We start from the raw sequence: 14,639 nt of genomic DNA on the forward strand, positions 1-14,639 counted from the left end.
AAAAATGTGCTTGAACTTGATTCTGTCGTAATATTTTGACTGCCAAAGTAGATAAGTTGTCATGTGGGATAGTTAGTGGCACTTCAGTGCCTAACATGGTGCTATTTTGGAAATCAGACATTTTTGTAGATACTCAGATACAGACAAAGGCAGGCTATGGTGGCAAAATGAAAATTGGAGTGATATAGGAGTCTATAATCCAAAGTTACTGATGGAAAAAGGAACATATTACATGTGCTAAGGAAATGTGTGTTGTAATTGCATATGTTTAATATATATATATATATATATCCTTCATAATCTTTCTTGGGTATTTCCTGAAGCCTTTTTGCAGATACTGTCCAAGAGCTGATGCGAATGGCAATATATTTCCTGCTTTTCTGTTCTTTCTGTTTTTAGTCTTTATTGAAGGAAAGTTTAGTTTCCTTTTTTTGCTTTCCACTGTCTCCTAGATTGAATCTGCAGAAGTATCTGGAAATAGTGTCATATGTAGCTTTCTTCAGTACATGGAGAAGTCCAAGCCCTGGCAGAAGGCATGGTGTGTCATACCCAAACAGGAGGCTCTTGTGCTCTACATGTATGGTGCTCCACAGGTATGTACAGGGGAAATGGGAAAGATTTTAATTAATTATTGTCACTGGTATTTGAGGAAGAGAGAGCAAATAGCTTGGGAGTGGAGGAAAGATCCATGTGCTTTCACCAAACTGTACAGCAAATGAGAAGTAATGGTTAGTTGTCTGTTCTTAATAAAGAACTTCTCCTTCTTAGGATGTGAAAGCTCTGGCTACAATTCCTCTTCTGGGCTACACAGTGGATGACACTCCAAAAAGTGCTGACCTCCCCCACAGCTTCAAACTGACCCAGTCCAAGTCAGTGCACAGCTTTGCTGCAGACAATGAGGAACTGAAACAGAAGTGGCTAAAAGTTATCCATTTAGCTGTCAAAGGTGAGACACCAGAATGTCAAAATGAACTGCAAGTGAATTTAGAAGAGCAGCCTGAATCTTCTAAAAGATCTGAATGCTGAAGCACAGGAACACATGGCATTTTTAAAAAATTTTAGTTGAAATTGTGGTTAACCTTTGTGTTAACCTTTCTTTGCTCAATCAAGGAAAAAGAAAAAGAAAGTTCTTACTACCATACACATCTTGGCACTTTATGTTTGGGAAAGAATTCTGGTCTTTTTAGGGATCTTTTTCTTATATTTATGTTCTGTCAATAAAAGTGATGTACAGGTCCATTTCAGAGACTTTTTTAAAAAAATGTGAATGCTATTAAAATACTTACTAACTTTACTGTACTACTTGTTCGTTGTAATGCAATTTTTTTTAAATCCAGTTGCTCTTCAGTTAACATTTAAGAATGCAAATATTTGAAGCCTCCTACTTACATGTTAGGACTTGCAACAGGATAAAAGATATACCTCCACATTGCCAAAATAGATCTGTACTTAAATATGCAGGGACAGTTTGGTTCAATGTATGTAGTTTATAGATTGATTTCCACAGTTCTGTACATATGTTGTATTCACTTGTATCTTTTTAATTAAAGTAATGCAAATTGCTTTCACAGGTATATTGGCTTTTAAGGTTTCAATTTATCAAGGAAACAATCTAATGATTTTCAATGTAGAAATAAATACCTAAAATATGAGAAAACTATATATAATATATGTACAGTATTAAAAATGTACAATACTTGATTATTGCTTTGATTTCATGATACTGGGTTCTTATTAGTGAATAATTTATTTTTTAAAAAGCATGTTTTCTATTTGAAATTAAACACAGTCCTAAATTGAAAAATACTGTTCAATGATTTGTTTTAATAGCTGACACTTAATGATCTTGATATTTTTATGCATCAAAAAATTAGCAGTAATGTAAGTGGCATGCAATGGACAAATGAGTTCCAGTTGTATTTAAACAAGTAGTCGCTTTTCTTCAGTGTCCTATCACTGTTAGCTTTTAAGAGTGCAGTAGTTTGTTGCTCAAATGCAGTATGTGGTTTGAGAAAAGCAACAGATTCTAGTAACCTTCTGGGAATGTGTGTTTTTGCTATTATGGTTATTGGAGCAAAAGAACAATTTGAACTTAAGTTTTTTAATTTTTGTAGATTAGGTATTGTAATGCTTATTTATGACAACAATCTTCAAGGATTCTTGTTTTAAAGTGGAGCCTGATTTATAAAAAATTAGTATGAAGTCTGAGCTTGCAAATCTGAAATTTTATGAACTAACATTATTTGTTTTCTGCTTCTGGGTATAAGGACTCACTGGCTTTACAATATTAAGTTCCTTAAGAACTTCCATTCCTTCAAGAGTTTTTATACATAGAGACAAATGACTTGCATAAAATTTTTACTGTAATATCCTTGAGTGAAATATGGCAAACTCAGAGGTAGTGATTGACTATCAATTAAAATCATTGCTGTCTTTCCTTTTTGAAACCCTTTAAGGAAGGAAAATACATAACTTCTACAATCAGCTTGTCATAAGAACATTCAGAAGTCTTACTTCTCAATAAATCTGCAAATCTGTATTTTAAATCATGTCAAGCTGAAGAGCTCAGGTTCAATTTTGTTAGTAACATGACAGATTTAAATTGTTGGGTTTTTATAATGAGTGTGCTAAGCAAACTATCCACTGAACTCCTACTCCTGCTTTACTCTTTCTGCAACATTATAGGGAAAAAAAAACCCAGCTCATTTTGCGTTTAGCAAGGGATTCGTACCTGTTTGTAGTGTCAGGCACACATGAGCATGCAGTGTCATCATTCCTTCATAAAAATGTCATGTAAGTTAACGTTAGTGGGATGGATTTTGCTCTCACCTGCATAGATCCAGGATCTACCATATCCTTTAGATTCCACAGCTTTACACCAGTGTTAATAATGATCAGGACATGGTATGCTACTAACTCTCCAGCTGACTTGGTGCATGTCCATTCCGAATTCTCTTCCTTGGGTGCTCCCTGGGTCCAGATTGTTCTGGATATAACCCTGGTATTGCTTTTATCTGATGTGCAAGCTCTTCTGTAACTCTCTTTGAGATTTCAAGTTACTTCTACTGGCAGCTGTGTTTACCTTTAGCAATGGGCAGCTCAAGCCTGGTTTGATTCATGTTGGTGAATACCATCAGATTTTTGCCAAGGTAATAGAAGATCTCCCTAGCTAATACATGTAATCTTACATATACCTTGGCAAGGGATGGGGGAACATTCAGGTAAGCAAGCAGAACTCTTGGTGGCTGTCTTTCCTTCATGGCCATCTCCCAAGAGTGGGTATCTTCTACAAGAGCCTCAAGTGCAATTGTGGGATATGGAGAGTTGTCTTCCCACATCCCAATGTATAAAAACAGTTTCCCATGGTCAAGGTGTGGAGTGTAAAGGAAGAAGTTGCTTTAAAGGAGTTCTCAGATAGGAAGGACTGAGATACAGTGAAAATATGATGATGTGACTATAGAGTCAATTAGGTTGGAAAAGCCCTCTAAAATCACTGAGCCCAACCATTGCCCAGCACTGCCAAGTTCACCACTAAACCATGTCCCTAAGTGCCACATCTACACACCTTTTAAACACCTTCAGGGATGGCAACTCAACCCTTTCCCTGGGCAGCCTGTTCCAATGCTTCACCTCTGTTTTGGTGACAAAATATTTTCTAAAATCCAATCTAAAACTCCCCTGGTGTAACTTGAGGCCATTTCATCTTGTGCTATTGCTTGTTTCCTGGGAGAAGAGACCAATCCTCTCCTTGCCATCATCTCCTTCCAGGGAGTTGTAGAGTGATAAGGTCCCTCCTGAGCCTTCTTTTCTCCAGGCTGAACACCCCCAGCTCCCTCAGCCACCTCTCACAGGACTTGTGCTCCAGACCCTTCACCAGCTCTGTTGCCTTTCTCTGGGCCCACTCCAGCACTTCCATGTCCTCCTTCTCCTGTCTTTCATGTCCCAGAACTGGACATGGCATTTGAGGCATGGCCTTGCCCATGCCAAGTACAGGGGACAATCACTGCCCGGGTCCTGCTGGCCACGCTGTTGCTGGTACAGGCCAGGACACCCTTAGCCTTCTTGCCCACCTGGGCCCACTGCTGGCTCTTGTCCAGCTGCTGTCAAACCAGCACTCCCAGGTCCTTGTCCACCAGGCAGCTTTCCAGCCTTTCTTCCCCAAGCCTGTAGTGCTGCAGGGCTTGTTGTGACCCAGGTACAGGACCCAGCACTTGGCCTCGTTGCACCTCTTGGAGCTGGCTTGGCCCATTGATCCAGCCTGTCTGGATCTCACTGCAGAGCCTTCCTGCCCTCCAGCAGGTCAGCATCCCACCCAGCTTGGTGCTGCGTAGTACATTCTGTTTCCTCCTGCAAATCTCATCCTAAGCCCATTCCAGTTAAGGGATTAGAAGTAGCAGTTTCTGTGCTGCCTTATTGGTATAGTGGTGCTGAGCAGTTGAAGTTACTTGGATGGCAGCATCTCCCAGATGAAGCCCAGCATCTGGGCACAAGCAGTTTGAAATGGGAGTTGTTTGTTTGGATGGTAGCCTCACGTTTGCTCTCAGCCATTAAATTTAGTACAGCACAGGATATTTTATTTACCCCAGTGAAACCAGTTTCATGTTCTCATAATCAATTGCTTGGTCAGAATTGTTCTCTTCTGAGTCAGAATGCCTTGGCATTCAAATACATGGTTGTGTGTGTATTTTGTGGGAAAAGTGTGTATTACCAATATTAAAGGACATCAGAAGATGGAGAAATTCTAAATTTAACCACCCTGTTGCCTTCATTCTCCACAGACAAGCCCTTCTAACAACAGCATCCCAAACTTTTGCTTTAAACTGTAAATTATGACTGCAGAGGAACAAATACAAAGTTGTAGCTGCTGTGGCTTAAGAATTATGAAGAAAGCAGTGAAATTAAAACCATCATTCTAACAAGGTAGAAGCTGTTCCCATTTGAGATAAATTCTTAAATTCTTCAAGGAAAAGAAAAAAGGCATTAAATTTGTGAGCATAAAGCTCTGTGTGTAAGGAATAAACTGTAACTAAGCATTCATTCATAATGCATGAATGCATGTGAATGGCTCTGCTGAATTATTTAAGTTTTGCAACTCTTGTGTTCAAGTAATGCTTGTTTCTCACTTTAAAAGTGATCACTCTTCTGTGCGATTTAAAGCAGATCAAAAGTTATTTTAGTGGTTTTATCTGTGTTCAACCAGAACAAGACTTAAATTTATCATTCATATTTTTGGATCATAGCAATATATTTTTGAAATTACTTATTTTTTCCTCCTACCATGGGAAAATAGTATATCGTGATATCTGCATGTCTGCACCATTCCTCCAGGCCCTCTAAAAATTAATTTTTGGTATCAGGTACTCCTGCTTGGTTGAAGAGCTGCTATAAAACCTGTATTATGCAGTATTTTCAAATCCCTTTATGCCAAGTAGTTCTGTTTATTTCTGAGTGTATTTAACTTATATGTGCAAAAAAGATATTGAGAGTACAAAACATTCTCTTCTATTTGGAATAGAATATTAAACTACTTTAATTGCATGTATATATAGTAGCACCTTTTTATGCAAAACCATCTCAAAGTGCTTTATAAATCTCTTCAAAGGTTCTAACTCTTTTTCAATGAAAAGAAAAATTTTATTGCTCATGTTTTTAAGTTATGGATGAAGAAAGGCACTGATTAAATATAGAGTAAATACACTACCACCTAATTAAAGTTTAGATGAGATTATAGAAGTATGCTCCACAGACTTCCAACTGGAGTCAGAAGGAAAAAGAATACATATATTAAAACAAGTGGGAAAGATGTGGAAACACTTGACAGGTTGTTTGGGTTCCTCACCACATAGCTAGCATAAAAAATCATCAGCTTTTCATTTCAAGGAAAGATAAAATAAAATTAAGAGAGGATAGTTATTTCTTGTACTGAAGGAAAGGCTTTCTGGAAATAAATAAACATTCCATGTAGAAATAATCCTAAGCAATAACAAAAGGTCTTTCTCCATATAGCTGGTATAAACTAGCATGGGCTGCTGGAGCTATTGTACCTTCAGTGATTGAAATTCACATAGAATCTGCCTTACATTATATAAGGACACTTGTGGAAGATGAAACTTCTACCAGTTAGGGAGCTGATGAGATACCAGGTCTCACCTGGACTCACACAGCTCAGGTGAACTTCAGATGGAGGTAATGGATGTAGGGGTGAATGTAAACAACTGGAAATATATATCCAAAATAAATGACTGGAGAGAAGTAATTTTGTGGCAGAACTGACTACCCTTAAGGTAAATCCATTGGTGAAATGGGCATCATTCTTAGTCTCTGTGGTGTACTGTTATTTGAAATCTGAAATTAAATACATGGGGTTAATGTTTTTTGCTCTAGTCTGTGGCCCTGTTGGTGTGAGGAATTTATCCTGCTGGTTCTGACCCATGGGACTGTAGTATGTTCCTCAGATAGGAGTTTTAATCTGCTAGTCAGATTGTTTCCTAAATCCTTTTCCTTTAACAGATGATAACATTAATTTAATGATTACATATGTGTGTGTATATACACATATGCATATGTATGTGTGTATATGTATATATGTGTATTTATATATTTGAGACTATTATTCAGATGACTTGTTTTCAAGCAGTATTTTACAATCAAAAAAAAAAAAATACACTGTGCTGCATTCAAAATCGAATGTATAATGATTGTGTTGAGTATGCTTTCCAGAAAAAGATGGAGGTAGATCTGCTATTGTGGCATGTTTACTATTTCAGCCTATAAAAACAAACACAGAAGCCCTCACAAACATGCTAATTCCAGTGAGGCATTTCAATCAGCTTCCTTTGAAACCTTGTGATTAAATTTCTTCCTAGAATAAACTATGGTATTTTGTTTCACCCCTTCCTCTTCCTAGCACATTCCTTCTACATTCCTAGTGAATGTAGAATGTGCTTTTGTCCCCAAATCCTCAAGCAGATTTCTTTGAATAAAACATGTTTTCAGCCACTGCATAACACCAACCTACTTCTGTTTATAGTTCATCCTCGTAGATTCATTAAGTATTTATGGTGGAAACATTCAGAAAAGAGGGAACTATATCAAAGAATTTTTGCATCTATGTGCCCTGGTATTTTTAAGCCAAATTTGTTGCATGTAGAGAACAGTTTGCAATAGAAATATTATTTTTTTCTATCTAGTGTATTTTCTATTCTGCAGCTGTTAAGGCGGATTAATACAGTAATTTTAGTGGGAGCTGTATCAGCTGTAATGTTTGACATCAGAATTACAGGCTATACATGTCCATTTCCCTTCTTAATGGAAGCATTTCTGATTTTAATTGCAAAAAGATTTTCTAAAAAAAATAATTGGAAGAATTGTAAATTTGTTTTGGTTTTGCAATAAAGTGAATAATATTAAAAAGGTGAAATACAAATGCCATTGTAAGTTGTGCAAATGTAAGTCGTCATTTTTATGGTTAAGAAATATATGAATGTAAAAATGTTGAAGATATTGTACATATTTTCTGTAATATATGTATATTTGATCCTAAGGTGGGTGGAGAATTGTAAAAATTAAGCACTTTAATTCATGTTGAGTACTTAAAAAGAACAGAAATTTGTATCCTGTAAAATAAAAACATCATTAAATAAGTATTGCTGATTGACTTTTTTTTTTGTCCACCTACCCATTTTGCTGATAAAATCTTTAAGCTGTATTTCTTGTTGTGTGTGACAGTGAGGACCAGTTTTGCTGAAGTGCTGGTTACTTACAAGTACTGCTAAATTGGTGAAAGGTGTATTCTGAGTTTATAAAGTGTGTATTTAATGCTATGACATCCTAGGTGAGAAAGATAAACGATAACTGCACAGGTTGGTCCAGATTTCTGTAATGGGAATGTGACCGGGATGTTATGTGAGTGCTTTATGGATTTCTGTGCCACCATCCCCATAGAAAAGTGCAAAAATAAAGGAAATTGTTCAGCAGAGCCTCAAATCTTTATTAGTATTACTCAGTACTAAATGATCAGCATGATCTCATGCACTGAACTAAAGTGGTGCTGCAAAGCAAAAAATGATCAGGTAATTAGCTGGATCTGTCCTTTAAGAGTCCAAACCTGGTTGCAGTTGCCTGTGATTTCCATCATCTGCACACATTAAACCTGTTTTGATTGTATCTGATTTATTCTTGGTATTCTTCTGCAGGTGGGCACAGTGTTGCAGAAAACACAGAAACACAAAACAGAGGAAAAGTTACTGTAGTACTTGGTAGTTCCTGATTAGAAAGAATTGCATACAAGATTTTTTTTTTCATTTCTACATTATCTTCTCTTTGCACAAACCATATGGTGTGAAATAAGCACTGATTAACCACAGAGACTAATGCCTCCCTTTCTGTTTATCCAACTTACTGATTTTTCTGATTTTTTTTGTAGTGTACTCTGTTCCAAACCTCATTTTCCCTATTAAGCACAATGCAATGCCTTCTGCATGGAGACAAAAATAATAGCATTAACCCTAAAACTGTGCTTTAATAAGAGAACAAAATTATAAAACTCAAACTACGGGAAATGGGGCACCACAGGTCCTAATCACTTCCTTTAAATCAGCAGGGTTAATAAGCACTGATATTTCTATGTGGCTGCAAATTGGCCAGAGCCCATCAAGCTGGTGAGGAAGTGGAAGGTGTTGCCTCCTCTGGCTTTCCTGAAGAGCCTGACTAACACTGCCCCATTACCACGGAATTGTTCTTGGCATTGCATGAACTTCCTGACACGAGAGAAGTGGCAGACCAGCCTTTGGTAAACACACTATTTGGAGCTGGTTAGGCTTAGGGTGGTGTCTCTAATGGACAAGCAGAGGGATCCTTATGATTGTGACCATTTTATTTGGGAGCTGCTCACCCCTTGCCTTCTTGGCCCTGTGTACCAGGCAGCCATGGCAATATTTAGCCTCACCAGATCCAGTTCTTGTGTTTGGTTCCTTGAGGAACACCACGTCTGTGTTGCATGGTGCTGGTCGCTTTTAAAATTAAATCACTTTAAAAATAATAAATAATAATAATAAGTAAGACTTCTCCTATTAAGCTTCCCATTCAAACTTTCTCATGCCTGCTACTGTTTAGGCAATGAATATTAATGAATATAAACATGATTTGTAACATCTGTATACCAATGGTGGAATGTTAGCGAGGCATTTGGGGTATATACATTTGGGATATATACATTTATTCAAAAAGAGAAAGTTTCTCTTGTGATCTTCTCCAGAGATGACTTCACACTCCAAAGTCTGGCCGTTGTGTTTCTGTCTCAAAAGCACAATGCTCTGGTGTCATGAGCAGGATGTGCTGCCTGCCCCAGTCAGAGTTGACATAGCCTCCAACCATCAGGATCTTATCAAGAAAATTCATTAATATTTTTTAACTGCCGAATTTGAATGGTTTTTTTGTTTGCTAAATGTAGGAAATTACTGCTGTCAGAAGCATTTCCTTATGGAATAGATCCTTAACTGGGAATCTAGGGAAAGATGAATTTCTGGATCCCAAAACATCTCCATACTAATTTTACTGAATACTACCTTATTTAACTTACAGATTCTAAAGGTTTCTGGCTTTGATTTATGCATTTGTAACATTAAAATAACACATGGCTGAATAAATGGAGATTGTTCTGGGAGCAGAATCTGGGATTACTCTCTCTTTAGCCACTAGTAGCCTCCTGTTCTCTCCTGCCCCTTCCTACTCCTGTCTGGGAGCCAGGCAGTTGCAGCACTCTTGCATGGAGAGCATAGAAATGAACTTTCTCTTGGGTTCACTGGACACTCAACTTGTGCCTCTGATTCTGTGAGCTTGTGTTTGGAAACAAGGCTGGAGGTTTGTGCTCTCTTTTGAACATTTTAACATCGTATGTGTGACTCACTTTTCCAAATTCTAGGTAAGGGGAAATTCCTGCTTTAGGGAAATGGGTTTTAGACTCTGACTGCTACTGACCAGGGGAGCCTTCTCTCAGTGTGAAATTAAATTAATGAGCCTGTGATGGAAGAAGACAGGATTTCATTGTAGTTCTGTTTCGATGTACTGCCTAGCATGTAGAACCACCTGCATTACCTCTTTTGTCTCACTTGAATATTTCTTGCAAAGTAAATCCAAATATCACAGCCCAAGGTTCTGGGACACAGCATTTGCAAAAAGCCTGCCACCTTATCTATGCTGTATTTTGGAAGTTGATCTCAGACTAGCACTAAGTTGGTCCTATGAACTGAATGCCCTTTAGGTGCTGAAATGCATCCTGCAGTTGTGTTTCACATGGAAAAATGCATCCCTATGCCTCAAGATGAATCTGCAGTGCAAAGCAAAGCATGGCAGGTGAGACATGAAGTGCCTGCTGTCATTACTCTTATAAGCAGGGTGGGATGTTGGAAATCCCATATGCTCAATTGTTACCTTGCCTACTTAAAATTGTGCCAATCATAAGCACAAGAAATGTGTATCACAAGAATAAGAAATGCTCCTCTTGGCACAATATTTTACCTTAAAAGGACTACAGAAGATAGATTGTCTACTTTAACTACTAGATCCAGAAGTAGAAGACACAAGCTCAATTCCTCCTGAATACCAGCAAGTTTTGGTTGAGGTAAGGTTTGGTTGGGATAAGATTTTTTCCTTTCTGTTTATGTTGAATGCTAAGTTGAATGCTAAGTGTGCATTTTGTTTAGCAATAAAAGTTACTCACTTGGTAGCAGACAGGAGGTTATTGCTTTTATTCCCAAAACCTTTAACATAAAGAGTCCTCACCTGAAAACTGAACTGCAAACCATTGGGGTGGTGAAAATTTTTACTGAAGCAACTGTTTCAGTATTGTGTTTGTTATTTCAAGTGACCACCTCAGCTGCAGCAAGGAGGGAGCACTGCTGTACAGGAATCCACAAGGATACAGATTTTACTTTCATCTCCAGCCTAAGTTTTTATCTCTATTGGCCCTGTGAGAAAAGCTGATGTCTTCCACATACCAAAGTGCTTGGGCTTTGTTACTGATTTATGAGGTTCAACTGCTGTGCTTGCCTTGTGCCTCTTGACCTCTGCTCTTCCCTCCCTTAACTTGAAACCTGCTTCCAGTTTCACAAACAAGTTTTACCAGAAGTTCTCTGACACCCCAAATAGCCAGTGGATTTTCATAGAAAACTTCCCAGTGTTCAGATTAAGAGAATATAAGGAACTCTCAGTTTTTTAGTTCATATTGTCCAGCAAAGTTGCATCCCTGCCCCAGGGTAAGTTTGTTTCCCAGAGACTGGGTGTCAGCACAGGTAAATGCTCCTCACACTCAGGAATTCCTATCAGCACTGTGATTTCTTATAGCCAGCCAAAGCATGTAAGAGAGCCTGTTTTGCCAACTCAGCAGAATTCATGAAATATGGATTTCTGACTCTGACTTCTGTTGCTTCTGGGAAAAGAAAAAAAAAAAAGCAAGATTTTGAATCTCTCAGCCTGGGAAATCTGTGTAGAGCAGCCAAACAAAGGGTCATTCTGTCAAGGGATTTCAGGAATTTATTTATCTCATCTTCTAATGCTGCCTGGTATAAGAAACTGTTACAGTTTCATCTGTGAAAAGGTTGCTCTGGAGAAAACAGAAACACCCTTCAATTTGACTTCACATAAAATCTGATCTCTGCCAGACCCATATAATTGCTGTACTGCATGGCTCCAAAAGGTGACATTAGTAAGAGATAATTTATAGAAATACTTTGCTAGTGGTGTTTTTGCAGCATAAAGCAGTATGAATGTATGAGGCACAAATGCTACGTTACATACTTGATATATGTCAGTAGTAATTCTCTAGACAAAAGAGGATGTCAGGAAGAAAGCTTTGCTGAGGTGCTAGTTTGTGGTTTCCTTGTCTGGCACAAATGAAGTAAATGGCAAATGACTTGTCCATTACTGTCAGTATGCCAATAGAAAAGACTCAGCTGTCTAAGAAAAATTGAAGCAAATGATGATGCAAAACTAAAAAGAAATTAATATCATGGAGAAGAAAGTCTGGAAATGTTCTCCTGATGTCAAACATAAAACCAAGGAGGCTTATATGGAAATTAGAAGATGACAAATACAAAGCTCATATCAAATTGAATTTTTGCATTATATATAATTAGATAATGAAATTTACCACCAGAGGTTGTCATTGGAGCCAAGAATTTAGTGTGATGGGACAAAACCCTATTATATGTTAAATAAAGCAATCTAGTTTGCAGTAACATGGAAGAAATATTGAACTTCAGATCTTACAGCAATATCAAAATAATTTAACATATAGTTTTAGAATGATCTTATTACTGCATTTTTATATTTTCCCCAGAGGGCTAATGCTGGAAGGTCTTAGGTGAGGTCCTGAAGTAGATTGATATCAGGTCACATTTGGTGTGGCAGTTCCTGTGTCCTCATGTCAATTAACTTCAATAACCAGTCTGACTACTATTTTCTCTATCAGAACTTTGAGTTTCTTGCTCAGCAAGTCAGCCATGGAAATTTAGAGTTAAAGCTCCACACAACCATTGCTTGTTAAAATATTTATTGCTTTGGCACAGTCCTCAACAGGGCTGAGGTAACTGTTGGTGCAGGCCATGAAACTTCATAGCAGAGGTATTTCTGGCTCTCACTTTTTAGCCAGAAATGTAAAATTTGTTAAACATAGCATTCTGATGCTTCTTAGCTTTATATCTTCTTTAGTACTTTCTTCTTGCATTCCTTAATTCACTGTGCTTCTCCATTGATGCATCCAGCCCTTGACAAACCTTTCAACATCTCTGCTGGGCAAGCTGGCTTCTCTCAGCTTGGTTCAGCAACTGATATTTCCTCTGTGTGCTCCTTGAAATATTACACTGATAAAATTCTAAGAATAGCCATAGTGGGGCAGGCTAATGGGTGAGAGCACACACTGCTTCTGCATGCTGCTCCCCCAGCTCCCAAACAGTGCCAGCTCAGAAACAGCCCCAGCTAGATCTGATCCCTGCAGGGCTGCTTTTATACATGCAATGCATTTCTCCTTCTTAAACTAATCCATGAAGCATCTGAACCAATTTAAAGTTTTACTGCCTTCAGCATCCTTTGGCAAGGGGCTCAAAAGGTCACCAAAGCAGCCGTATGGGGCTACTGTGTTTTGTTCTGAGCTGGTTCTTATTTTTTTTTTAATGTTCCCAAAATCTGTCTACTGGAAGGGAGAGTAAAGAAACCTGATTCTCTTTCAGCCACTCCAGGTTGCTAATGATTACACAGACCTCTGGTCCTTGCTACCTTGTGCCATTTTTTTTGTAGAGTGAACACTCCTGGCTATCTTAGTTGGTCTTGATATAAAAGCTGTTCCACACCTTTTTCATCATCCTTGTTGTTCTTCTATGACTCTCTTCAGGTTTTACACTCTTGCTGAGATGTCCCACTTCTGGTCTAAATTAAGACATAAACCAGGTTTCACTTTCTCCATTTCACAGGGGTGTCCCTGAAGTCATATAGCAAAATAAAAGTGGTAGGAGAAAAGAGATTTGCATAGAGAAATAAGCTGGTGTTATCCACTTCATAGGGAGCCAGCAGCTTCTTGTCCTGTGCAACTGGGATGCTTTTTTACTTTTCTTTCCTTTCTTCTTTTCTTTTCGTTCCTTCTTTTCCTGCCAGAGACTCAAGGAAGGAGAGGAGATCAGCCTTGACAGGGAACAGCTAATCTTTTAAAAAGATTATTTGCTGTGTCAGGGAAACACTTCCTTTTGTCCTGGAAGCTGGAGAGGTGGATGCCAAATGACTTTTTGGTATTAATGATCTCTGGGAGCCATCAGCTGTGGGATGCTGAGAGCTAATGAGTGAAATCATTGGATAATGTTTGTGTGACAGGAAGCCCTCACCAGTCATTCAGGACCTTCTTCCCAAAATTTTACACGCATTAACTGCTTCTCTCTGTGCTGAATACACTGAATTTGGGAGTGTTTCAATTTGCTTAGCCATCTTTATGCTTTTATCACAAAGTGTTATCCCTCTGACAGACACTGTGAAATTCCTTGGCCAAGAATGAGAAACTTTGTTGAAAAGATGTACAAATAAGAACACATATCTTTGTTCTTTCCATTGACATTTGAGTGTTTCAAGATGTGAAGACTGCAAAAGACTAATTTGTATTGAACAAGAATAAGAATTCTAATGTCATCCAAAACTTGAAACTTTCAGAAGCCTTTTTACTCTGTTGCTTACAAGAAAGAACAAAGTCCAAATCAACTCAGTGCCAGCATATTCATAATTTATCTTTCAGAAAATGCACTCAAAGGAAAGACATTTGAAGATGACACGGCTTATTTGTTGTGATCTCACATCATCACAAGTCATCCTCTGGTTTCATTCTCTCTTTTTATAACACAGTTGAGGATTAGATCTCACACAGTTTCCCACTTCCTAAGACACCTCAACCTAACCTATTATTACACATCTAGGTTACAGAATTTCACATGGTTATCCAGGAGCCTCACAGCAAAACAAAAAACATCCCCAAGAAAGCAAACAGAATAAATATAGCTGTTCCACGTGTGTCCATTGCAACGCTCAATATGTGAACAGAAATGGAAGAATATTCCTTTTACTGAGCAGTTCGTAGGAGCAGATCTCCAGTTCTGTTCTTCCGC

At 38.1% G+C, this 14,639-nt stretch overlaps 1 protein-coding gene across 5 annotated transcripts in view; it reads left to right on the plus strand.

Annotated features, from left to right (window-relative positions):
• Window positions 1-7,646, plus strand: part of FGD4 (FYVE, RhoGEF and PH domain containing 4) — a 106,250-nt gene extending 98,604 nt beyond the window's left edge. For all 5 annotated transcript variants that reach the window (XM_071422440.1, XM_071422437.1, XM_071422439.1 and 2 more), the window contains exons 16-17: window positions 453-593; window positions 769-7,646. In XM_071422440.1, the coding sequence (XP_071278541.1) occupies window positions 453-593; window positions 769-1,026 (399 nt within the window). In that variant the 3' untranslated portion in view covers window positions 1,027-7,646. The remainder of the gene's footprint in view (window positions 1-452; window positions 594-768) is intronic.
• The last annotated feature ends 6,993 nt before the right edge of the window (window positions 7,647-14,639 follow it).

Source organism: Agelaius tricolor, unplaced genomic scaffold, assembly GCF_023055355.1.
Source record: "Agelaius tricolor isolate 1412-34295 unplaced genomic scaffold, bAgeTri1.0.p SCAF_3, whole genome shotgun sequence".
Classification (NCBI taxonomy): domain Eukaryota; kingdom Metazoa; phylum Chordata; class Aves; order Passeriformes; family Icteridae; genus Agelaius; species Agelaius tricolor.